The sequence below is a fragment of the Phyllobates terribilis genome, unplaced genomic scaffold, assembly GCF_046119375.1.
Source record: "Phyllobates terribilis strain yellow unplaced genomic scaffold, ASM4611937v1 Scaffold_2__4_contigs__length_985480577, whole genome shotgun sequence".
In the NCBI taxonomy this organism is placed as follows: Eukaryota; Metazoa; Chordata; class Amphibia; order Anura; family Dendrobatidae; genus Phyllobates; species Phyllobates terribilis.
In genome coordinates, this window is record NW_027362762.1 from 663,287,584 (window position 1) to 663,312,796 (window position 25,213).

At 41.0% G+C, this 25,213-nt stretch overlaps 1 protein-coding gene across 3 annotated transcripts in view; it reads right to left on the minus strand.

Moving 5' to 3' along the window:
* Window positions 1-25,213, minus strand: part of EPS8L3 (EPS8 signaling adaptor L3) — a 187,965-nt gene that overhangs the window by 70,837 nt on the left and 91,915 nt on the right. For 2 of the 3 annotated variants that reach the window (XM_073666830.1, XM_073666829.1), the window contains exons 4-7: window positions 23,963-24,027; window positions 21,855-22,010; window positions 5,925-6,068; window positions 5,766-5,842 (exon numbers count right to left, since the gene is read on the minus strand). In XM_073666830.1, the coding sequence (XP_073522931.1) occupies window positions 5,766-5,842; window positions 5,925-6,068; window positions 21,855-22,010; window positions 23,963-24,027 (442 nt within the window). Of the gene's footprint in view, window positions 1-5,765; window positions 5,843-5,924; window positions 6,069-9,761; window positions 9,978-21,854; window positions 22,011-23,962; window positions 24,028-25,213 lie in introns of those variants that run through there. The other variant, XM_073666831.1, reaches the window with a different exon arrangement.

The window sequence follows — 25,213 nt, forward strand, 5'->3', positions numbered from 1 at the left end:
GGCCCTGGAATATCCTGAAACTGTACGCCACACCGTTTCATTGCTTCTTTAGTTTGCTTTGGCAAGCATTTCATGTTGCTTCGCTCCATCATGTGAGGCATTACAAGTTCATGGCAAAGGTCCTTCAAGAATAGGTGTTTCCTGTCCTTCCTCCTTGTATGGAATTCTGGATGAGTTTCTGTATAAATAATGAATGAATTCAGGGCTGCTACATCTAGCATATTTGAAAAAAATTACTACAGGCCAACGTCTTGTTTGCCTCTTGCATGAATATTCTCCCACAATTTCATCCATTTTGTCTACATCTCCTTTAGTTTTATTGTAATACAGGATGATTTCTGGTTTCAGTTTCCTGTCATTGCTGTCAATACTGCAATCATAATGCATGGTACTGAGTAATATAACGGATTTCTCCTTCTTCGCTTTGTAAGATACCAGTGTCGCTTTGTTGTTGAAACCAAAGACACTCTCATAAAGTGCTGGCTGTGGATTGTGTTTCATTGCTTGAGGAATTTCTCGTCGGTTTGGCTTCATAGTACCAACAAGTGTAACAGCTTTTTCAAGCAGAAAATTGTCCAGTGCAATATTGGTAAAATAATTGTCCATGGTAATGCTTCTACCTGAATTGTATATTGGTACAGCAAGTGTTTTCACAATCTCAGACCCTAGATCATTCTGTACTGGTGCATTAACTTCTTTGCCACAGTAGATAAGCCCATTTATGCCATAATAATTTGCAGAATCATACATCCAGAAGATTTTTATTCCATACTTGGCTGGTTTACTGGGCATGTATTGTATGAACTTGCAACGTCCTCTGAAGGGTACAAGTTGCCCATCTACTGTAACATTAGTACTAGGATTGTAAAGTTTGGTGCAATTTTTGATAAATATGTTCAAGATATAACTGATAGGGGCTAATTTGTCTGTTTGGAACCTCGCTGCATAAGTTCGCTTATCATCAAATCAAATGTTTCTTCTAATTTCCTCATATCTGTCGACTGCCATTGTCGCTTTATAGTGTGGATCAGAAAGTGGGTCCAGAAATAATTCTCTGATTGGAACATCACACGATTTTTGACTCTCTGCCAGCACTAAAAGTCCAATATATGCATAAAGTTCCTCTTTTGAGATATTTTTCCAGGACTTATTTTTTGCAGAAGCGATATGTCTTCCTTCTATGCCTTATTACTCCCTCCCAAAATCACATGTCAGCCTCACATGGCATGATCCACCCCCTGGCCCCTCCACTAGCAACCCTGAGTACAAATAAAGTAACTTGAGACACAAACACTTCTGAGCACATGATAAAAATAGCAGGGGTCTAAAAGGCCCCCATTCCATACAGATGTGGTTTTCCCCCAAAAAACATTGTTACACCAAAATGCCTATCAAAAAAATTATATGAACAACTTGATATTACCAACAACGACATACTTGAGGAATACCTAGAGTTTCAAAATTCTAACTAAAGTAATTTTGCAGATAATAGCAAAAAAGTAAGCACCGGGGCCTAAAAGGCCCTCGAACCGCATTGTAGGGTTAAACAAGAGTGATTCTGCTTTAGGAGGAAGGATCATGGTATTGGCTGTGCCAGGGGTCTTATTGTAAGGAGGGTGGGGCTTACATGGGGGGAGGTAAGGTAACTCTTTCTCTCTGTATGATCTCTCTTTCTCTCTTTGGAGGAGGTGGAGGATGCATCACCCACCCTCCCGCCCTGTTATAATCACTATTTTGCAATGCTTTATTGTATAACGATGAATGCTTTATTGTATTTATTTAATTATCCGTTGTATATCTTGTACCATGTCCAATTTTATTATGGCTATAAAGAGTTAACTTTAGCATTAACCTTCTAAGCCCAAGGGAAGGGCAATCCTTTAGCCATGGTTCCCTAGAGGTTTCCTCCAAAGGGTTTTTTTCCTCTCCTGAGCGCTGTAGGATGACTCTTTGTGAATTGGAGGTTTGCCAAGCTTACTCTCCTTGATGCTTTTGCAGGGGCATCTATTTTTTAATTGTACTAAAGTGAAATAAGCGTTTTATTTATATATATATAAAAAAATGGTTATACATAACTTGTCACAGCTTTGCGATTTAGGAGTCAGGTGGAAGTTGCAGACAAGTTAAGGTGGACTCATTTCAATTAATAGAGCATGTAAAACCTCACGGTGTTGAACAAGCTTAGCTTTGGTGGGCAGCCTGAAGGATGTCGTAATGGTAACATCTATAAGGGGCTTGCACGGTGGTTTAGCACAGGAGTGAGGATAATAGGGTCATTGGTGCCCTGAAAGTTTACTGGCTCTGCTTGAATGGCAAGCCAGTGCGTGCCGCCCCGTTATGGCTGTCTGTGCTCTTGCTGTATGTCAGACAGCTGGGGATATCACAGTACTTGTGAATCACAATGTACTAGCCCTCCACCTGACTCCTACTGTGCTTGTTTTAATTCTGTGATTTAAATAAAGTTGTGGCAATTCTGACATCAAAAATAATGTGTTGTGTATTTATTCCAATGTTGAGGTTTACTGTAGTTATAGTTGGTTTTAAGATGGAGTGGGGTTCGTCCCATATCCAAAAGTCATGCAAAGTAGTAGAGATCTGCAGCATGTACTTGCAAACACGCTGGTGCCTGACTTTCACTCTCCCTCTTTAAAGGAGTTGTCCACTACTTTTTAAGAGTCCCCCAATGTATTAACCCTTTGATTATAAGACTTTTTGTAATTACCTTGCTGTGTCTTTATTGCCTGTGAGCGGCGCTATCCTTGGCCGCTCACAGGCATCACGTGACCCCCGACTGCAGCCGGCTCTGACATCCGCTGATGTCACGTCAAGTTCCGGCTGCAGTCGGGCGTGACATCAGTGCTGCGTTCCATGGTGGATGCTGGGCTGTGGGCGGGGTTACCCCGTGCATCACACCCAGCATCCACTGCGGGGACCACGTCACTGATGTCACGCCCAGCTGCAGTCGGAACTTGACGTGACATCAGCAGGGGGTCACGTGATGCCTGTGAGCGGACAAGGATAGCGCCGCTCACAGGCAATAAAGACACAACAAGGTAATTAGAAAACGCCTTATAATCCGAGGGTTAATACATTGGGGGACTCTTAAAAGTAGTGGACAACTTCTTTAAATCTCTCCCTACACTATCTCCACCTAACAGAGAACTAATCTTCACCCTCAGTAGCTCTTAAAAGAGCTTTCTGTAATTATTAACTCTCCCTATACGCTGCTTTTGCTCTCCCTACGCTCACACTGCGCTCTCACTACGGTGCCTCCGGCTGTAATGTGAGCAAGATGGCGCCAGCAGGGATTAAATATCCCCTATGACGCTGTAAGGTCAGCCAATCACAGTAATGCCACATCAAAGATGGCGCCGACATTACTGTGATTGGCAAGCAAGCCCACCATGTTCATTGACTGCAAATAAAGTGCCAAACATGCTGGGAGGGTCACTCGAATATACCGAGGTGAATAGCCAAAATACTGGACTATTCATGCATGTAACGAATAGTGCTGAATGTATTTGCTCATCACTATTAGTAAACTATGTGGGAAAGTTACTAAGCTAAATTTGCCAGAATTCCGGCACAATTTCAGCCAATAAACTGGTGTACACGCTTTGCACCACTTAATTTAAGAGCATGTTTCGCATTGCTCACCAGTGAATGTGGCCTGAAGGGCAAAGGGGTGTGGCTTACTAAATAGGTGTGGCTTCAAATGTAACCCAATACACCAAAATTGCTATAAAGTAAGCCAACACTTTTGATATCATGCTAGTCTGGCTAATCAAAAGAAGAGCTGCAGATGTTGGGAGGTAGAAAGTGGTTCTCAGGGCTCCCAGTCAACGGTCACAGAGTGCTGAACAGGCTGCTGTACTGGGTCCTGCGAATCAGTTTGCATCATTGCTATGCAGAAGTGATAATAACCGAACTTTACACTAATCATCCTAGAAATACAGAAACTTCATTATGTCAGTCCAGAGCATGTTAGACCTAATACAAGGGCTTAACCTATTAATGACTGTGTAATTTTTCTTCCTCCCCCTCTTCTAAGAGCCATAACTTTTATTTTTCCATTGACTTAACTATGGCTTGTTATCTTTTGTGGGAGGAGTTAACGTTTTGAATATAACAGTTCCTTTTACCATTCAGTGTACTAGATAACAGGAAAAAAATTCCAAGTGCGGTGAAATAATTATACCATTGTTTTTTGTGGAGTTATGTTATGGCGTTCATGATTATATGTATAAAAAGAATACTTTTTTTAATATCCTAGGGGATGTGAACCTGCTTGATCGCTTGCTCTAATACTTCAATACAGAGGTATTGTAGATTTGTAAACCTTGTAGACTGTGAGCCCTTGCGGACAGGGTCCTCTCTTCTCCTGTACCAGTCGGTGACTCATTTTTGTTCAAATTATTGTACTTGTTATTTCCTATGTATACCCCTTTTTCACATGTAAAGCGCCATGGAATAAATGGCGGTATGATAATAAATAGTAGTAATAATAATAATATAAGGCATACATGTCAAGCTCTGGGCTGTGGGCCAAATCTTGCCCGCATGGTGGTTTTATTTGGCCCTCTGCATCAAAACCATCACCCCTATGTGGGGCCCATTATTCTGTATGGAAGACTATGTGGGGCCCATTATTCTGTATGGAGGACTATGTGGGGCCCATTAGTCTGTATGGAGGACTATGTGGTGCCCATTATTCTGTATGGAGGACTATGTGGGGCCCATTATTCTGTATGGAGGACTACGTGGTGCCCATAATACTGTATGCAGGACTATGTGGGGCCCATTATTCTGTATGGAGGACTATGTGGGCCCATTATTCTGTATGGAGGACTATGTGGGGCCCATTATTCTGTATGGAGGACTATGTGGGGCCCATTATTCTGTATGGAGGACTATGTGGGGCCCATTATTCTGTATGGAGGACTATGTGGGGCCCATTATTCTGTATGGAGGACTATGTGGGGCCCATTAGTCTGTATGGAGGACTATGTGGTGCCCATTATTCTGTATGGAGGACTATGTGGGGCCCATTATTCTGTATGGAGGACTACGTGGTGCCCATAATACTGTATGCAGGACTATGTGGGGCCCATTATTCTGTATGGAGGACTATGTGGGCCCATTATTCTGTATGGAGGACTATGTGGGGCCCATTATTCTGTATGGAGGACTATGTGGTGCCCATAATACTGTATGCAGGATTATGTGGGGCCCATTATTCTGTATGGAGGACTATGTAAGGCCCATTATTCTATATGAAGGACTATATGGGGCCCATTATACTTTATACTGGTTGGCCCGTGACTTTGTCCAAGTTTTTCATTTTGGCCCTCCGTGTATTTGAGTTTGACATCCTTGATATAGGGGAAATAATTGTCTCATATGAAACCCAGCCTTGACTACCATGTTTACATCAGCACCAGATGTGTGAGATACATGTCTTTCACATGTCAGAAAAGAGTTAAACCATGTAAACATTGGGGAGATTTATTATGCTGACACAAGTAAACTACGGTAATAAAGTTAGACTAGATCTCTAACAATGTCCTAAATTTGTCATCCACCAATGAACCACTCTGATAAAGACTCTTTAGTGTCTAAAAATTAGACAGTTTTTTTAGTAAATCTGTCCCACTGAATATATAAAAATGATAAGTAGTTTGGGAAATTCTCCCAGTTTTACAGGAAAGATAATAATGGGCAGAGGTCAGTATGTAACATAGCGTTTGGCAAGTTTCAAATCATACCTAGTGTTATCTTTATTTTGTTGGTCTTCTTTCTGTTGAGACAAAGCCTTCTCCAGTTTTCTTTGTAGGGTGTTAGCCTAAATGATAGGACATAGCAGACGTGTTAGTTGACTAACATATGCGGTTATGGGTGATATACTATTATATTATACAACTTACTGGGTGTTCCTCTGACTGAAATATCAAAACATTTGTATTTCTTTTATTCTGGACAGTAATCACAAACAGAGAATTGTAAGGGTGGGTCCCAGACACAGCGCGACAGTTTTCAATATTCTGCAATGGAATGTTTTCCAGACTCTCCTATAAGACATGGACAGATATTATTTTAATATATAACAAAGATAAAAGATTTTCCCATAATACTTTTTTCATAATGGTATAACTTCTCTTCTTTTTAGTAATTCTACATATAGAAATAGTTCATACAGTGTCTAGAGATTAAATTTGTATGCATCAATTAAATGGTCACTGTCATTTTTACAAAATGCATAAATCAAAACTAAAATATGAAACTTTGTAATACACAGTGGCCACCAAAAGTTTTGCATTTTTTTTCTAGTGTGATTACTTCTGTCTGGTTGTGGTGATGCCATTTCCCTGGTGATGAAGTGAAAGTGCATGAAGTTGTCATCATGCAAGACCTTAATTTTAACCAAAATGCTTTTGAATATACAGTAGGTATGGACATTTAATTAAAGAAAACTGACTGCCAAAAGTTTTGCATAAACTATTTATTGATCACAACATAGTGAGTAATTCATTGTAACAATGCCATAACTTACTTTAATTACTGCACAAACGGGGTATTGAAGCCACTAGAGTATTCAAGACATCTTGAGGGATCTTGCTCCATTCCATTTGCAAATCTGCAAATTCATATTTATTGCTATGGGTGCGGGCCCCAACTTGTCGCCCTAACTCATCCCAAAGGTGCTCTATAGGGTTTAAATCCGGTGATTGGTTTGGCCATTGGAACATTTTTCTTTGCTTACCAATTTATGACTAAATTGCATGTGTGCTTGGGATTAATGTCTTGCTGGAATTTACGTCATTAAAGTGAGGGACTCACATATATGCCCATTATGTATGGCACATCATAAGTTGGGACATTTAAACAAAAAAGATTGACTGTAACTTCCAAAACAAGAAATAGATGTGAACAGGTGCTTATTAGGAGCAGCCATCTCCATATACAACTAACAAATAAAGTAGCACTCTGCAGTTAGCGTTGCAGAGTGCTACTTTATGTGTTAGTTATAAATTGGGACATTAAGAGAATTTAAGCGTAACCATTGTTTTTTTTTTGTTTCAAAAATCAATAGTACATGAGAAAATAAGAAGCTTTGTAACATATGTAACCAGAGAGAATTGCTTCCTTCTCCTGGACTGATCATTCATTCTCAAAATTCTCAATTCCAGGGTAAAATCTGTTTAAATAGGGTATTTCCATCTCTAAGATCAGGTGTAATAATAATAATAATAATATTAGCAAATACCTCCAATTACAAATGTAATATAGATCTTCTGATTAGCTATGGCGCTTAACCCGTGTTCAGGGCATTACAGTAGCTTAGGTATCCATAGTTATGACAACTAACAACTAACAAACTGTCACTATGTGAGTGCTTGTAACCATGGGTACCTAAGCTACTGGAATGCCTGCACCTGGGGTAAGCCACATAGCTTATAAGAAAAACTATACTCCATTTCTAATTGGAGGTATTTGCTAATATTATTATTACATCTACTACATATTGTAATAGCATCTTGGAGATGTTAATACCCCTTTACGTGAATACAGATTTTCCCATGACTGAGATGAGGGGATGGCAGTTGGTGCTTATAACATTCGATGGAATCTGTAGTAGAATGTCTTTCTGTCTCCTGCTCCTCCCCTCAACATAAAACTTTATAAACACCAATTGTTATCTCCTATCTCAGTAACATGAACATCTATCTTCACTGAGTACAGATTTTACAGATTTTATCCATGAATTGAGAGTAAAAGATCAATACATTAGGAGAAAGAAGCAGATTTCTCTGATAAAATATATTACAAAGTTGCTCATTTTCATGTATTATTGATTTATGAAATAAGAAATAAAATTATGGTTACACTTTAAATTACTCTTTAATATTGTAAAACAGACATCTTGAAAGCCAGTAATTGCAGGGCAAGGACATAGCAAAGTTTATAGTTCACAGCGCAAGTTGCTGTAAGAACATACAAGAGATCACAGTACACTCCGCTCCCAAGGCTAAATAATGCAGCAAATACTATATGAACATACAAAATGAACATACAAGGTTTCGGTATTTTCAAGGCTGGGTTAACATACTGGTTTAATTGTCAAATCTGCTATTAAATACAAAAGAGAAATAAGGTACAAATCTTTTTTTCTATCAATACGTGTTTTTTTTAGCTGATTCCAAATTTCAGTACGTAAATAGAATGCGCACATAAGAGCTGCAAGGGCTGCATTCTATAAGGTTTATACATTATATTTCTCAAAAATAAGTTTTATCCCTATCTTTCTTCTGGAAACTGAGAAAATAAAGTAATGAAAGACATAACTATTAAGGCTATGTGCATATGTTGAGTATTTGGTGAGTTTTATACCTCAGTATTTGAAAGCCAAAGCCAGGAGTGGAACAATCAGAGGAAAAGTATAATAGAAACACGTCACCACATTTTTTTTTACCCACTTCTGGTTTTAGCTTACAAATACTGAGGTTAAAAAACTCACCAAATGCTCAACATGTGCATGTGGCCTTAGCTGTCTCAAACTAGGTAATGATTTCACATTTGTCCTCCAATCTCAGCAGTCCTTGAAGGTATGAAACTAATAATGTTGTCCAAGGAGTAACGTTTCTCCTTGTTGAGGGTGACATGCCAAGCCTGGCATGCCAATGTGAGGAGACTTTTATGCCTTGCAATGCCACTCTGGGAAATTAAATATACAAATTGCCACTTCTGAGAGTAAGAGAACTAGAACTCTAGTGCCACCTATTGGAAGTAGCAATCCTAAATGTCTATATCGACCCTTTAACAAGCCTTGCCACATGACTTAGGATGAAAGCCAAACCAGATTCTCAATTTGCAGATCCTGTGTTTCGGGTTGTTGCCCATCAACAGTGGAAAGTGTGAGATCTGGTTTGGCTGGGTGTGAGACATCTGACTGGATTCCAAGTGGTAACGTTTCTTCTTGAGGACAGTGATATGACAAGCCTGGCATGCTAATGTGAGGAGACTTTTAAGCCTTGTTTAATATATAAAATGCAAAACCATGATGCTCCAGAAAACTAAGGTGCCAGAGTATCTCTGGCCGCTATATTAAAAAAGCAGAGGTAACAGGCTTTAAAAATAACTGGCTGGGACATAACTGAGCTTACTACATAGATATAAGCATAGAACCAAGGTTACTACCTACATAGATACAGGAACAGAACCAAGCTGACTACATAGATATAGGAAGCCAGAGACGAGAACGGAACCGAGATTACTACATAAGTACAGGAACAGAAAATAACTTACTGCTTAGATAAAGGAGCAGAATTGATTTTACTTCATAGACACGGGAACAAAAACAAACTTACTACATAAATGCGAGAACAGAACAAAACTTACTACATCAATATGGGAACAGAATCACGCTTTCTACATAGATGCAGCAACAGAACTACTCTGTCCCCATGGCCTGTGTCTGTAAATATGGCTCTGTGAGACGCTGGGTCTCTTCACCTGTACTTACAATGACGATAGTCGCAGACAGCTTAACTCAGCTGCAGACACACACATTGAGGAGAATCCAGAAGAGGGTTTATTTTCTTACAGAAATCTTGTGAATACATGCATAACAATGGCAGCAGGTAAAAGGAACTTTCCACAGACAGACTGAGAGCACATGAGCTTCCTTTTTACTATTCTGTCCCCATGGCCTGTGGCTGTGAATATGGCTCTGTGAGACGCTGGGTTTCTTCACCTGTACTTACAATGACGATGGTCGCAGATAGCTTAACTCTGCTGTAGGCACACATGTTGAGGAGAATGCAGAAGAAGGTTTATTTTCTTACAGGAATCTTGTGAATACATGCATAACAATGGCAGCAGGTAAAAAGGAACTTTCCACAGACAGACTGAGAGCACATGAGCTTCTGATGGTGCCAGGATGGTGAATGAGGAAGTGACAGAGGAAAAAGAAGGGAGGGGTTAGCTTCAACAAGTCACATGAGAGGGAGACAGAGAGAGAGAGAGGGGACAAACATAAGGAAGGTAAACCTTACAGCTATGCAAACAAACAGCAGTACATAGCAACTGTAAAAAGGTCATTATAGTCCGTAAATGTCCCAATCATGGGACAGAACACTCCCCATTTGAAATCTTTAGATTTCAATAATTCCTGACATGGTGTCTGTTGGAGATATCACAGTAGACCTGAAAGACAGAAACGAAAGAAACATACAGGTATGCTAACAATAACAACAACAGTTGTAGTTCAATAGGTGTAGTTCAATTTTTTAGTTGGAGGCCTGAAGTCCTCAACAGCCGGATAGTCCGAGTCCAAATGAAACCCATCTTCGGATTGGAGAAGCCACAACGTGCAAACACTTCCACCAACCCAACAATCCGCTGGAGAACTTTCAATGTCCAAACACAGCTGGAGGAATATAGCGGTAGGCTCCCCGCCGTAAGCCGTGTCCAGAAGCGATGTCCTTCATGTGATGCCTTCTCCCATGAAGCACTTGGCGGTACACATCAGGTGAATACCAGCCTGCACAACCGGTGACCAGCTCAAGCAGCGTCCAGAGAGATAATAATAATAATAATTTTTATTTTTATAGAGCGCCAACATATTCCGCAGCACTTTACTAATTTTAGGTGGGACTTATACAAACAATACAGAATAAACATATCTCATATCGAAAGGAGTGAGGGCCCTGCTCGCAAGCTTACAGTCTATGAGTAAATGGGGGAGACACAAAAGGTAGAATGTACATATATTGTATAATGCAGCCTTGATATACTATATAGGATAAATAATACATGGACTGGTCCTCTGCCAGTATGTGTGCAGTCCTGACCGAGGCTATTATGTGCATGGTTGGTATGAGCCTGAAATTTAAGAAGATTTTAATATGGGGGAAAACTGGGACGGACAACTGGGATGGACAGATAGTGTGTGGAGGCGATACGCCAGTCTAAAGAAATGGGTTTTTAGGGTCCGCTTGAAACTGTGGGTATTGGGAATTAATCGAACTGTCCTGGGTAGTGCATTCCAAAGAATTGGCGCAGCATGCGAGAAATCTTGGAGATGGGAGTGGGAAGTTCGGATTATGGAGGATTTTAGTTTTAAGTCACTGGCAGAACGGAGAGCATGTGTAGGGTGGTAGACTGAGACAAGGGAGGAGATGTAGGGGGGTACTGAAGCATGGAGCGCTTTGTGGGTAAGCGTGATAAGTTGAAATTGAACTCTATATTGGATGGGCAACCAATGCAATAACTGGCACAGGGAAGAGGCATCGGTGTAGTGGTTGGCGAGGAATATGATCCTGGCTGCTGCGTTGAGGACGGATTGGAGAGGGGAGAGTTTAGTAAGAGGGAGCCCGATAAGTAGAGAGTTGCAGTAGTCCAGACGAGAATGAATAAGAGCGACAGTAAGAGTTTTTGCCGAGTCAAAGGTGAGAAAAGTCCTGATTCTTGAGATGTTTTTGAGGAGGACATAATGTTAGACACAGCAGAAAGACAATCACTGGTCTTTTGTAGTAATGCAGGGGTGATGTCCGGAGCAGAGGTGTATAATTGAGTGTCATCAGCATAGAGATGGTACTGAAAACCGAATCTGCTGATTGTTTGTCCAATGGGAGCGGTGTATAAGGAGAAAAGAAGGGGGCCTAGGACTGATCCTTGAGGAGCCCCTACGGTAAGGGGAAGGAGAGAGGAGGAGGAGCCGGTGAAAGACACAGAGAAGGAGCGGTCAGAGAGATAGGAGGAGAACCAGGAGAGAACAGTGTCCTTGAGGCCAATAGTGAGGAGCATAGTGAGGAGGAGCTGGTGATCCACAGTATCGAATGCTGCAGAGAGATCCAGGAGAATCAGCAGGGAATAGTGACCATTAGATTTAGCTGTTAGTAGATCATTAGAGACTTTAGTGAGGGCAGTTTCAGTAGAATGTAAAGAGCGGAAATCAGATTGTAAAGGGTCAAGAAGAGAGTTGTCTGAGAGATAGCGGATTAGACGGGAATGGACCAGGCGTTCCAGGAGTTTAGAGATAAAGGGAAGATTGGAGACAGGTCTGTAGTTGGCCGTGCAGTTCTGGTCAAGGGATGGTTTCTTAAGTAATGGATGTATGCTGGCATGTTTAAAAGAAGAGGGAAAGATACCAGATGAGAGGGAGAGGTTGAAAATTTTAGTTAGGTGAGTGGTGACAGCTGGAGCAAGGGACTCAAGGAGATGTGAATGAATAGGGTTCCCGGATGCAGGTGGTAGGGCGAGAAGATGCAAGGAGCCTGATCACTTCATCTTCCGTGACTGGTTCGAAATCAGAAAGTAAGCAAGATACAATGTGGCGGGGGAGAGCATGCATAACATTTGGGGATTTGGAGAAAATTTCCCGTCGGATATGGTCAATTTTTTCTTTGAAATAATTGGCCAGATCGTCTGCGCTGAGGTCTGTGATCGGGGCCTGTGCTGTTTGATTGAGGAGAGAATGAAACGTGTCAAAGCGTCGTTTAGGATTATTGGAAAGTGAGATTATGAGGTTGTTATAGTAGGTTTGTTTGGAGAGGTGAAGCGCAGAGTTATATGTTTTCAGCATAAATTTATAATGGAGGAAATCTTCGGGCAGATTAGATTTTCTCCACAGCCTTTCAGCGCATTTGGAACACCGCTGGAGAAGACGTGTTTGAGGTGTGTGCCAGGGTTGTCGCCGTCTATGCCGAATTGTTGTTTGTGTAGGAGGTGTGGCTTCATCCAGGGCGCATAGCATTATTTCGCTATAATGCTTCAATGCAGAGTCGGGACATGAGAGGGATGAGATTGGGGCCAATGATGATTGCAACTTTTTCAGAAATTTCTGGGTGTTAATGGCGCGTATATTTCTATAAGTGTGGAAAGTGGGGGGGTCTTGAGTAGAGTCACAGTTCTTGACAGAGAATGAAAGAAGATTATGGTCAGAGAGTGGAAGGGGAGAGTTAGTAAAGTCATGTACTGAGCAAAGCCGGGAGAAGATCAGGTCCAATGTGTTCCCGTCCTCATGTGTAGGAGAATTAGCAAGCTGTAAAAGGCCGAAGGAGGAGGTTAGTGATAAAAGGTGAGCGGCAGATGGGGAAAGAGGATCGCCAATTGGGATGTTAAAATCTCCCATGATTATCGTGGGGATGTCGCAGGATAGAAAATTTGGAAGCCAGGCAGCAAAGTGATCCAGGAACTGACGGGAGGGACCTGGAGGGCGATAGACAACCGCCACTCGCAGGGAGAAGGGCCGGTAGAGTCTGACTGTGTGGGCCTCAGAAGAAGGGAAGATAAGGGAGGGCACTGGGGGGATAACCTGAAAAGTACATTTTGTTGAAAGAAGCAGACCAACACCTCCACCTGATCTGTTGTCAGGTCTCGAAGATGAGGCCTCAGCTTCAACTTTGGAGTCACAGGTATGCTGCGTAAAGAGATGACGGGTCTGGTCTCTCTGTCAGTTACTAGTTCCTCAAGTTTAAGTGTGCTGCCAGCATTGACAGAACAAGGGTCCTCAGGAACAAAACTTGGGGGTGATGGCAAGGTGTTGTCAGGTCTGAGGTTTGCTGCTAGCAACATTTCCTGTGCTTCAGAGAGCAGATCAATTGCTCTGTCAACATGACCTGTGTCTGTAAATATGGCTCTGTGAGACGCTGGGTCTCTTCACCTGTGCTTACAATGACGATGGTCGCAGATAGCTTAACTCTGCTGTAGGCACACACGTTGAGGAGAATCCAGAAGAGGGTTTATTTTCTTACAGGAATCTTGTGAATACATGCATAACAATGGCAGCAGGTAAAAGGGAACTTTCCTCAGACAAGCTGAGAGCACATGAGCTTCTGATGGTGCCAAGATGGTGAAAGAGGAAGTGATTGAGGAAAAAGAAGAGAGGGGTTAGCTTCAGCCAGTCACATGAGAGGGAGACAGAGAGAGAGGGGACAAACATAAGTAAGGTAAACCTTACAGCTATGCAAACAAACAGCAGTACATAGCAACTGTAAAAAGGTCATTATAGTCCGTAAATGTCCCAATCATGGGACAGATTCAGGAACAGAATTAAGCTTACTCCATACATATGGTACCGGAACCAAGCTTTCTACATAGATACAATACCAGAATTGAGCTTTCAACATACATATGGAACATAACCAAGCTTACTGCATAGATATAGGAGCAAAACCAAGCATATTATAAAGATATGGGAACAGAATATGTCAGAATAAAAATTCTGTGGATTAGAAATTGTATATTATTCTCATAGTTTTGCCAAATTCATTAAACAGCATGTTATGTTGATAAAAACTGAACACTATACACAAGTTATATAATTAAGCCCTTTGGCACACCACATTGGGAAAAAAAAAGGGAAATGTCATTTTCACTCTCAAAAATATATTCTGATTTTGTTTTAAGGTACCGTCACACTTAGTGACGCTACAGCGATCCCGACAACGATACGACCTGGCAGGGATCGTTGCTGCATCGCTGTGCGGTCGCTGGTGAGCTGTCAAACAGTCAGATCTTCCCAACGACGCAGCAACGATACGGCGACCCGTAGCGACCTGTATAATGATGCAACGCAAATGCACGCCTATGTGTCTCAGTTCTGAGTCACCAACGAGGTCGTTGGTAAGGTGTCAAACACACCGATGCATGCTACCCAGCGGGACCTCAACGATCAAAAAATGGTCCAGGCCATTTCGACACGACCAGCGATCTCACAGCAGGGGCCTGGTCGCTGCTACGTGTCAAACGTAGCGAGATCGCTGCTGAGGTCGCTGTTGCGTCACAAAACTTGTGACTCAGCAGCGATCTCGCTAACGATCTCACTTAGTGTGATGGGGGGCTTTAGAATACTGTTTGGATTCGGCTGTTTTTACACTCTCTATGCGTATCACATTACCATTCCTTACACAATTTCCATAGAGACAATCACATGCCAACCACTTTCTCTTCTGCTTTTCTCAATTGAAACAATGAGAGAAGCAGAAGAGAATGGAACCTGACTGTGTCTATGCAAATTACATAAGGAGTTATAATATGAAGACAGGAGAGAATGTGAAAACAGCCGAATCCTAATAGTACATTACATAATGTTTGGAGTCAGAGTGATCTCACAGAACTGGAAGAATGGATGACAATCCCCCCAAACAAAAATTGAAAGGCTCTTGTCTAGCTACAAAAAGTGTTTACAAGCTGTCATACTTCCAAAAGGGGGTGCTACTAGGTACAGACCATGCAGGGTGCCCAAACTTTTGCATCGGCCCATTTTCCTTTTTGAAAGTATATTTTTTTGCCTAAAATACAAAGGAAATGTGTCATCTTTAACTTTAGGCCTTTTGGAGATCATTTCATCTTCAACTTGCTTAACTGTTCACAATAACAGTAATTTTGACCAAGGGTGCCCGCCTTTTGGAGATCATTTCATCTTCAACTTGCTTAACTGTTCACAATAACAGTAATTTTGACCAAGGGTGCCCAAACTTTTACATGCCACTGTACACCTTCGATTCCAATGCATGGGATATATGTATATACCCACATATGGACTGCCAGCTCCGCAATAACAAAATAACTACTAGCTGCCACCATCTATCGTTTATACAGGCCGATTGGACACCCGTTACAGATACCGTATGGCGTGGTTTACAGAGAAGGAGGAACAGAGCTATTAAATTTTATATATTTAATCCAGAATGATAGGTAGTGTTTATAAAAAATATACAAGATGATACAAAATGGGAACAAACAATACAATATATACAATTAGATAAAATGAAAAGGAATAACAAAAAAGAATAACTAAACCTGGTCATGGAAATGGCTCAGAGCTTAGCAGAGGGGAGCACTCTGAAAATTGTCAGAACCACAGTGAACTACTTCTTCCAAGGACTGACAAATGACCCAGACCCAAATACTGCTTTTTATTAGCTCAAAGTTACGCCCATACACCTCCCCTTGATGAGCTCATGTGGTGGCGGATTGTGGGACGTGCTGGGTTTGTTTGAATTTTATGAGATCCCCAACTTAAAAGATATCCTCTGAAGGTTCCCTGCGGTAGATATTGACGTCATATTTCTTATCATGATTTTACCGTTACATAGAGATCAAACATGGCCTGGTTAGCATCATCATCATCTATCTGTTTGTTATTAAGTTGGAGGGGTTCTAGTGGCCCCACGGTGATGTGAGTGAATGCGTTCTGTTCGTACTTTTTGGTCATGCTCTGATTTAGGACTCATGCTGACATTCGTAGATTTTGGTCTGATCTTGGATCGCAATGCATGTTGAAGTGCTGCAAAGCGGTAGTCGTGACGAAGCTGCTGTCTGGTTGTGCTTTGTGTGCAGATAAGGAGTGTCCCAGTCCCATTGTGCTTTAGGGTGTGGAGATCATCACACTCACTTGCAGGCCGCAGGCTTCTGTTTTCTCCAGGCTTCCGTCCTCAGGACCCGCCACTCACAGTGCATGGCACACCAGGTTCTTTTCAACAGGCAAACTTTTACTAAACAGTCCAAGTTCATTAGGTGGGTACTGGTGGAATAGGGCACAGAAATTCACACATCCTTCCTCTTTAGTACAACTCCTCTTCTGTTCTGCCACCCATTCGTTCTGGAGTACTCCCAAGCCCACTGATTCGGTCAGTCTCATGGATTTATTATTGTCCACTCTGGCAGTGCACCCGGGACCGGCCCCATGCATTTTCATGTCCACTGACCTTGTGATATCAGAAGACCAAGCCCGCTCCATGGTATCTGGCCCAAGCCCTAGGCACAGGATGCTGTTGGAATGTCCATCAGGTATCTCCATTTGGCCTCCCATTGCCTTGAATTTTGGTCCATGCTGCCCCTAGCACCCACCCCACTTTAACTTGGACTCCACTATACACTTCACTAGCTAACACTGAACTCACTCCAACCAGTAAGTGGGCTAAACCTAATCTTAACCATTTCCTATGTTAAATGCTAACCTATTATCCTTATGCTATTTTTTATGCTGTCCTAAACTTATCATTATGCTATATTCACATTATATATTAAAACCTTATACTGTAAATCACCATAATACATTAAATTACATTGGACACATGTTACTGTTACATATAAAACCGCATGACGGTATTCACATGCGTCTGTTGTCTTCAGGGGCAAAAACAGGGTAAGGCAGAGCACATCCCTACACATGGACTGGCCACGGCACTCCCGGCCCAAGCATGACAGCTTCAAATATTTCTGTGAGGCTGTCAAGCTCGAGTTGGGAGACCCGCGGCCAGTCAATGCATTAGCGGCCTGTGCTTGCATGAGCCCTTAGGCTAAGTTAATTGTGATGAGAGGGGCAGAAGGTGATCTGTGATATTATCTATTGTGAATGGTGGATCCTGGGTTATCTACTGTGCATAGAGATGTTTCCTTTCATTATGTAACCCCTTAAATGCCACTATCAATCTCTGACAATGGCATTAAAGGACACACAGTTCCAGGGGTGTGCCATTCCAGGCCCGACATCATCCCCTCCACAATGCGATCTTTGGGTGTCGATGGCTGCCATCTTGGTACTCCTGTGAAGCCCAGCCCATACTGCTGTATTGCATCTTATAGAACAAGTGATTAGAAGATTACAGGCTCAAGTTCCCTAAGAAAACTAAAAAAAAACAATATTTTTTATATTTAAAAATATAAAAAAATAATTTGGCCTCAAGCCTTCATAGGGCTACACTGATGTAAAGTAAAAAAACATAACTCTTGAAAGAAGGGGAGAAAAAAAATGAAAGCAAAAAAGTGAAAAATTGCAATGGAAAAGGGTTATTAAAAAGTATCAACATTTCTTTAAAAATATATTTACCGGTACCTAAAAGCTTGATATAAAAAATAGGTAATTTTCTGATGACATAATTCTTTTAACTCCTTCCAAATGTAAGGCATAATAGTATCAGCTATGGTAACAGGCGCTATCTCCTTTGATTTGTGCTCTTTAACCATTAAAATGCCTCTGTTGGTTGATTGATGGTGCACCTGAATAGATTGTCATGGCAACCTGCTGAAAGCCCCTGTGGCTGCCATATATCTCCATTAAGCTAAACCCAGCCTCTGCCTGGGCCTCTTTGGAGAATGTACACACATGGTCAAAATTGTTGGTACCCCTTGTTTAATGAAAGAAAAACCCACAATGGTCACAGAAATAACTTGAATCTGACAAAAGTAATAATAAATTAAAAATCTATGAAAATGACCAAATGAAAGTCAGACATTGCTTTTCAACCCTGCTTCCACAGAATTAAAAAAAAAATTAAACTAATGAAATAGGCCTCCACAGAAATGATGGTACCCCTGAAAATAATGTGACAAAAGGGACATGTTAAATCAAGTTGCGTCCACTAATTAGCATCACAGGTGTTTACAATCTTGAAATCAGTCTGTGGGCCTGTATATAAGGGCTACAGATACTCACTGTGCTGTTTGGTGACATGGTGTGTACCACACTCAACATGGACCAGAGGAAGCAAAGAAAAGAGTTGTCTCAGGAGATTAGAAAGAAAATTATAGACAAGCATGTTAAAGGTAAAGGTTATAAAACCATCTCCAAGCAGCTTGATGTTCCTGTGACTACAGTTGCACATATTACTCAGAAATGTAAGATCCATGGGACTGTAGCCATCTTCACTGGATGTGGCCGCAGGAGGAAAATTGATGACAAATCAAAGAGACGGATAATACGAATGGTAACAAAAGAGCCCAGGATAACTTCTAAAAAGATTAAAGGTGAACTTCAAGATCAAGGAACATCAGTGTCAGATCACACCATCCATTGTTGTTTGATCCAAAGTGGACTTCATGGGAGACGACCAAGGAGAACACCATTGTTGAAAAAAATCATAAAAAAGCCAGACTGGAATTTGCCAAACTACATGTTGCCAAGCCACAAAGCAGAATGCCCTATGGACAGATAAGACAAAAATGAAAGTTTTTGGCAAGGCACATCAGCTCTATGTTCACAGATGGAAAAATGAAGCATATCAAGAAAAGAACACTGTCCCTACTGTGAAACATGGAGGAGGCTCTGTTATGTTTTGGGGCTGCTTTGCTGCATCTGGCACATGGTGTCTTGAATCTGTGCAGAGTACAATGAAATCTCAAGACTATCAAGGTATTCTAGAGAGAAATGGCTGCCAAGTGTCAGAAAGCTTGATCTCAGTCTCAGGTCATGGGTCTTGCAACAGGATAATGACCCAAAACCACACAGCTAAAAACACCCAAGAATGGCTAAGAGGAAAACATTACAGAACAAACTATTCTGAAGTGGCATTCTATGAGACCTGACCTAAATCCTATATAGCATCTTTGAAACATGCTGTCTGGAAAAGGCAATCTTCAAACACAAGACAACTGGAGCAGATTGCTCATGAGGAGTGGCCAAAATACCTGTCGAGAGGTGTCTCACTGACAGTTACAGGAATCGTTTGATTGCAGTGATTGCCTCAAAAGGTTGTTCAACAAAATATTAAGTTAAGAGTACCATCATTTCTGTCCAGGCCTATTTCATGAGTTTAATTTATTTTTTAATTCTGTGGAAGCAGGGTTGAAAAGCAATGTCTGACTTTCATTTGTTCATTTTCATAGATTTTTAATTTATTATTACTTTTGTCAGATTCAAGTTACTTCTGTGACCATTGTGTTTTTTCTTTCATTAAATGAGCGGTACCAATAATTTTGACCACGTGTGTAATTTAGTCTGCATCAAATTGTCGCAGTTTGAAGTTCCCTAAGGAAACTAAGAAATAAAGTAACATATATAAAAAAGTTTTTTTAAAAAATTCTAACTTTGGCTCACAATGCAAAAAAACAAACCCTCACACAGTTCCACCGTTGAAAAAAAATAAAAATGTTTTTGTTCTCAGAAAACCAAATATTTTTTACAACTTTCCAAATTTTTTGTCACCATAAATAAAAATAAAACTATGCAAGTTTGGTATTGCTGTAATCATTCTGACCTGAAGGATCTTTTTTACTCCACCGCATAAACAATACCAAGAAAACAATTGCGGAATTGCTTTTTTTTTTTCATTATTCCATTGTCCTTGGAATTGTTTGTTTTTAAGTGCATTTATAAGGTGAAGTTAATGATGTCATTCTCTCAAAAGACAAGATTTCAAATAGTTATGTCCACAGGAAAATAAAATGCAAAAATAAACAGTACAAAAATAAAGTGCAAAAATAAAGATATATTATTATATGTAAAAGAAAATAATAAAATTATAAAAAAAACTAAAATAAAAAAATATTAATCCTTATGCTCACCCTTATGTAACTGTACATCACAGTGAGGGCCCTCGTGTATGGAGCCAAATAAGTGGGCTCCACACATACTCGTACACAGCCTCGCATCTGCCTGTAAAATTCCAGACCTGATCGCTGCTGTTTAACCATTCAGATGTCGCTCAATCACTGAAAGCAGCATTTAAATAGTGCGATCGCCGGTGTGCTCATGCACTGGGTCCCATCGGCTCACTATGACACAATCGAGGGGTGCTGATGGTTTACCAGCCTTCTACAGCCACGGCCCGACTATCAGTATTAGGTCAGTAATTTTTCTCAGGAGTGGGAGCCAAAACCAGGAGTGGGTGATAAATGCAGATTTGGTGACTTGTTTCTATTATACCTTTTCTCTGATTGTTCCTCACCTGATTTTGGCTCCCAGTCCTGAGAAAAAATACTGACCAAATACTGACCAAATATTGACAGTGGGGCCGTGGCCAAATATTGATAGTGGGGCTGTGGCCCAAAGGCCGGAATTGCTGCCATGTTAGTCCTCCTATGAAGACAGCTTGTGGGTGCAAGGGATCATTTCACAGTGCAAGCAGCATAGGAAATTGGCAGGGGGTGCAAAATGTTGTGCCCCAATAGACTGTAGCACCCAGTTCAATCGCCCTCAGTAAACGCCCACACAGTATGCCACTTTCCCTCCACATTACAATTCTGGGATGTATTAACAGAAGCATACAGTCTAGATCACGTGAAGTCATTATCGGTCTTTACTCCTCTTTGGTCAGACCTCATCTGGAATACTGCGTCCAGTTTTGGGCACCACATTTTTAAAAAGACATCGACAAACTGGAGCAAGTTCAGAGAAGAGCGACCAGAATGGTGACCGGTCTGCAAACTATGTCCTATGAGGAACGGTTACAGGATTTGGGAATGTTTAGCTTGCAAAAAAGAAGACTGAGAGGAGACTTAATAGCTGTCTACAAATATCTCAAGGGCTGTCACATTGTAGAAGGATCATCTTTATTCTCATTTGCACAAGGAAAGACTAGAAGCAATGGGATGAAACTGAATGGGAGGAGACACAGATTAGATATTAGAAAAAACTTTTTGACAGTTAGAGTGATCAATGAGTGGAACAGGCTGCCACGAGAGGTGGTGAGTTCCCCTTCAATGGATGTCTTCAAACAGAGGCTGGACAGACATCTGTCTGAGATGATCTAGTGAATCCTGCTTTGAGCAGGGGGTTGGACCAGATGACCCAGGAGGTCCCCTCCAACTCTACCATTCTATGATTCTATGATTCTCCCCTACTGTACATAAATGTGAAAAATTTGTGATTTTGTTTTAGTATTACATTAAAGTACCAACTATGGTATAGCTAAAGAATAATGCAAATCAAATATTCACCTTTAGAACATGTCATAGTAGAGGTGACATATTGCTGTGGGCATTCAGGCATCTGAAGATCTTATTCCTCAAAGAGTTAAACAGCTTTCCATGATTACTTGCCAATATTTTATAAGAAGTTATCTTTTTAACTAGAAAAACATTTAACATTACATTATTAATTCTGTAAAACATAGAAGCAAACATCTTACCCGAGATTCCAGGTCTGCCAGTATTAATTCTCCATTATGAACTTGGAGAATCATCTCCTGACCCCAAATTTTCCCTTCTGCATGTAATAAACTGAGATGTTTCAGGCAATCCTGGACATTTTGCAGGCGATTATCAAGTTCACATGTCAACAGGTGCTGAAATCAAAATTGTAGGGAAATTGGTATCACTCACATCAGTCTCTATGGGGCTCATAATCTGATTTCTCTTTCTCGGAAACATACACATTCAGTTCAGTTTCATATAAAGCTAATTAAAAGGGTTATCAGGGACTATTTAATTTTTTTCTTATGGACCTAAGAACTTACAGGCAGGTAGTTGCTAACTAATTGCGTGTTCTACAACTCGCCAATAAGAACTATTCCCATTCTCCTAATTCCATAATCCATCTTTATTAATACAAATATACAGCAAACAATAAAAACCAGTTCGAGATAAAAAAAGATAACTGCAGAGACTGATATAAATGGCAATTGTGCAACAGATTTTTTGTGCCCCTCAAAAAATGCGCTCATCAATTAATACAACAATCTGATTTCATAAATGATCCACATGGAGAAAAGTAATATAAATAAATAATGAAATATGAAATAGATGAATCATATACACAACAAATGTAAATAATATACTATCTCCCCCTAGTGGTGTTAACCTAAATTATTCCAAATGGAAATACGAATAAACCAAAGAGATGTTGCACAAGAGATAAGTTGATGAAGTGCAAGGTGACTAGATGCAAAAAAGTATACATTGCACAACAGATATGTTAATAGGTTGATAAAGTGCAAGGTGACTAAATGCACATAAATAAATAAATTAGAATTGACAGCCTCGTGCAGAGATGTGCACCTGCCCCAAACAGAGGTCAATAAATAAGTAAAGTGCTAGTGCTTCATAATGGGGTAGCACACTTCCAGGCACGCTGGTGCCAGCAATCCAGTGGGAAAAATAGCAAACAGAAAAATCACATATCAGATGAAAGTATGCAATTACCATAATTATCAAAAAAAAACATGACGCATGTTTTGCTAAATTGCTTCTTTAGAAAGGGTATACGTCTTTCTACAGAACTACATGCGTGTTCTGCCAGGGGCCGATCTTTGCTGACTCAGAGCTGTCACAGACCTTTCTTCCCAGCGATTCTGTGGTTTCCAGTGACACCATGTCGACAGAGCAGCTTCTTCTCTTCCGCTCTGATCGGTTGATGGGTCATGACTGACGGTGTCATGCTGATTGACAGCTAGCTCCCCACTGCCTAACTGCGGGGAGTTGGCTGTCAATCAGCATGATGTTGGCAGTCACGCCCCGCCGCCAGAGCAGCCCGAAAGAGCAGTTCTGTTGACTTGAAGCAGCAGAATCGCCGACAGGAGTGGCGGTCCATGACTGCTCTGAGCAACTACCTACCTGTCAGTTCTTAGCTCCATGAGAAAAAAAAAAAAAATACCGTACTTTCTTTTAAGTACGGTAAATACTCTTGTTCCAGGAGGTGAGTAATGTTTTTTTTTGCTTTCTAACAAAACAAACTTAGGTTAAGTGCACACAGTGCATTTTTAGTGTGATTTTCCAGGGCGGCAATGGGCCAAAAACGCATTGCATACCTTATCCCATGACATTTTGCAAGTTCTGTGCACATGATCAGGAATTTTTCTGACCGGATTTCATGTGTGGAAAAAAACGCAGCATGTCCATTCTTTGTGCGTTTCCGCATGCGTTTTTGCCTATACAATGCATTGGAAAAATGCATGGCAAATCCGCCGGCAAAAACGCACAAAAAACGCATCAAAAACGCTATGGATTTTCCGCAGAGTTTTTGCTGCCAAGAGGTACAGAAACGCTGCAGAAATTCCTGCAAGCAATTCCTGAACATGCGCACATAGCCTTATACTAACATTAAAATTAATTTGTATAGTAAGGAAAACCCTTTAATCATAATCCAGCTCTAATTTTTCCAAAGCGCTTTATAAAGCTGAAAGTCCACATTTACTTTGGATCTGTTCTGATAAATAATCTGCATTGTTTTTAAAATGTGATAAATGTGATGAATCTATTTATTGACACGTGGCGTAATAAGTATAAAAAGTATAATTACCTCTACTCGATGTTGAAAGTTGCTATCTGCCTGGGACAAAGACTGTGCATATCTTTTCCTTTGGTCTGTAACATGAGCAAAATTCCAATTTAATGAGTATATCCAGTGGGCATAACGATCGTGGTCGCAGAGGTCTTGACTGCGCCCGTGAAGGTGAGAGGCCCACCAATGCCAGCGCAAACTTTAACCCGATGTGCGTCCTTGGACACACATTCAGCTGAAGTGTATTGTGGTGCATAGACCCACGGGGTCCATACGCTGCAATACACACTACCGGCCAATCAGAGGCCAGCACATAATGTCGGAGTGCGTGTGACTGGGAGCGCATGGCAGTGCCGTCATGCTCTCCCATCGCTTGCATGCTAAAGTCAGCTGCCGGCTTCAGAAGAGAACGCCGCGCGGTGGAGGAATGGAGGGAATGTGAGTATAATCATTTATTTTTTTTCTACGCATTTAAGAACAGTGGCAGAATGGGGGCATATACCAGGATGGGGATAAATATACCAGGATAAGGGACAAATATACAAGGATGGGGGATATATATACCAGGAAGGGCCCAGGATGGGGAACATACATACCAGAATGGGGGATATATATACTCCAGGATAAGGGACATATATACCAAGATGGGGCCCAGGATAAGGGACATACAGTATATACCAGGATGGGGGATATATATACCAGGATGGGACCCAGGATAAGGGACATAAATACCAGGATGGAGGATATATACCAGGATGGGACCCAGGATAAGGGACATAAATACGAGGATGGGGAATATACAGTATATACCAGGATGGGGAACATGTATACCAGGATGGGCCCAGGATTGGGAACTCATACACCAAGAAGGGAAACATATATACCAGGATGGGGAACATATTTAACTTGATGAGGCTCAGGATGGGGGACATATATACCAGGATGGAGGTCATATATACCAGGAAGGGGAACATATATACCAGAATGTAGGACATATATACCAGGATGGGGGATACAGTTATATGAAAAAGTTTGGGCACCCCTATTAATCTTAAGCTTAATGTTTTATAAAAATTGGTGATTTTGCAAAAACTATTTCAGTTTGATATATGTAATAACTGTTGGACACAGTAATGTTTCTGCCTTGAAATGAGGTTTATTGTACTAACAGAAAATGTGCAATCTGCATTCAAACAAAATTTGACAGGTGCATAAGTATGGGCACCCTTATAATTTTCTTGTTTTAAATACTCCTACCTACTTTTTACT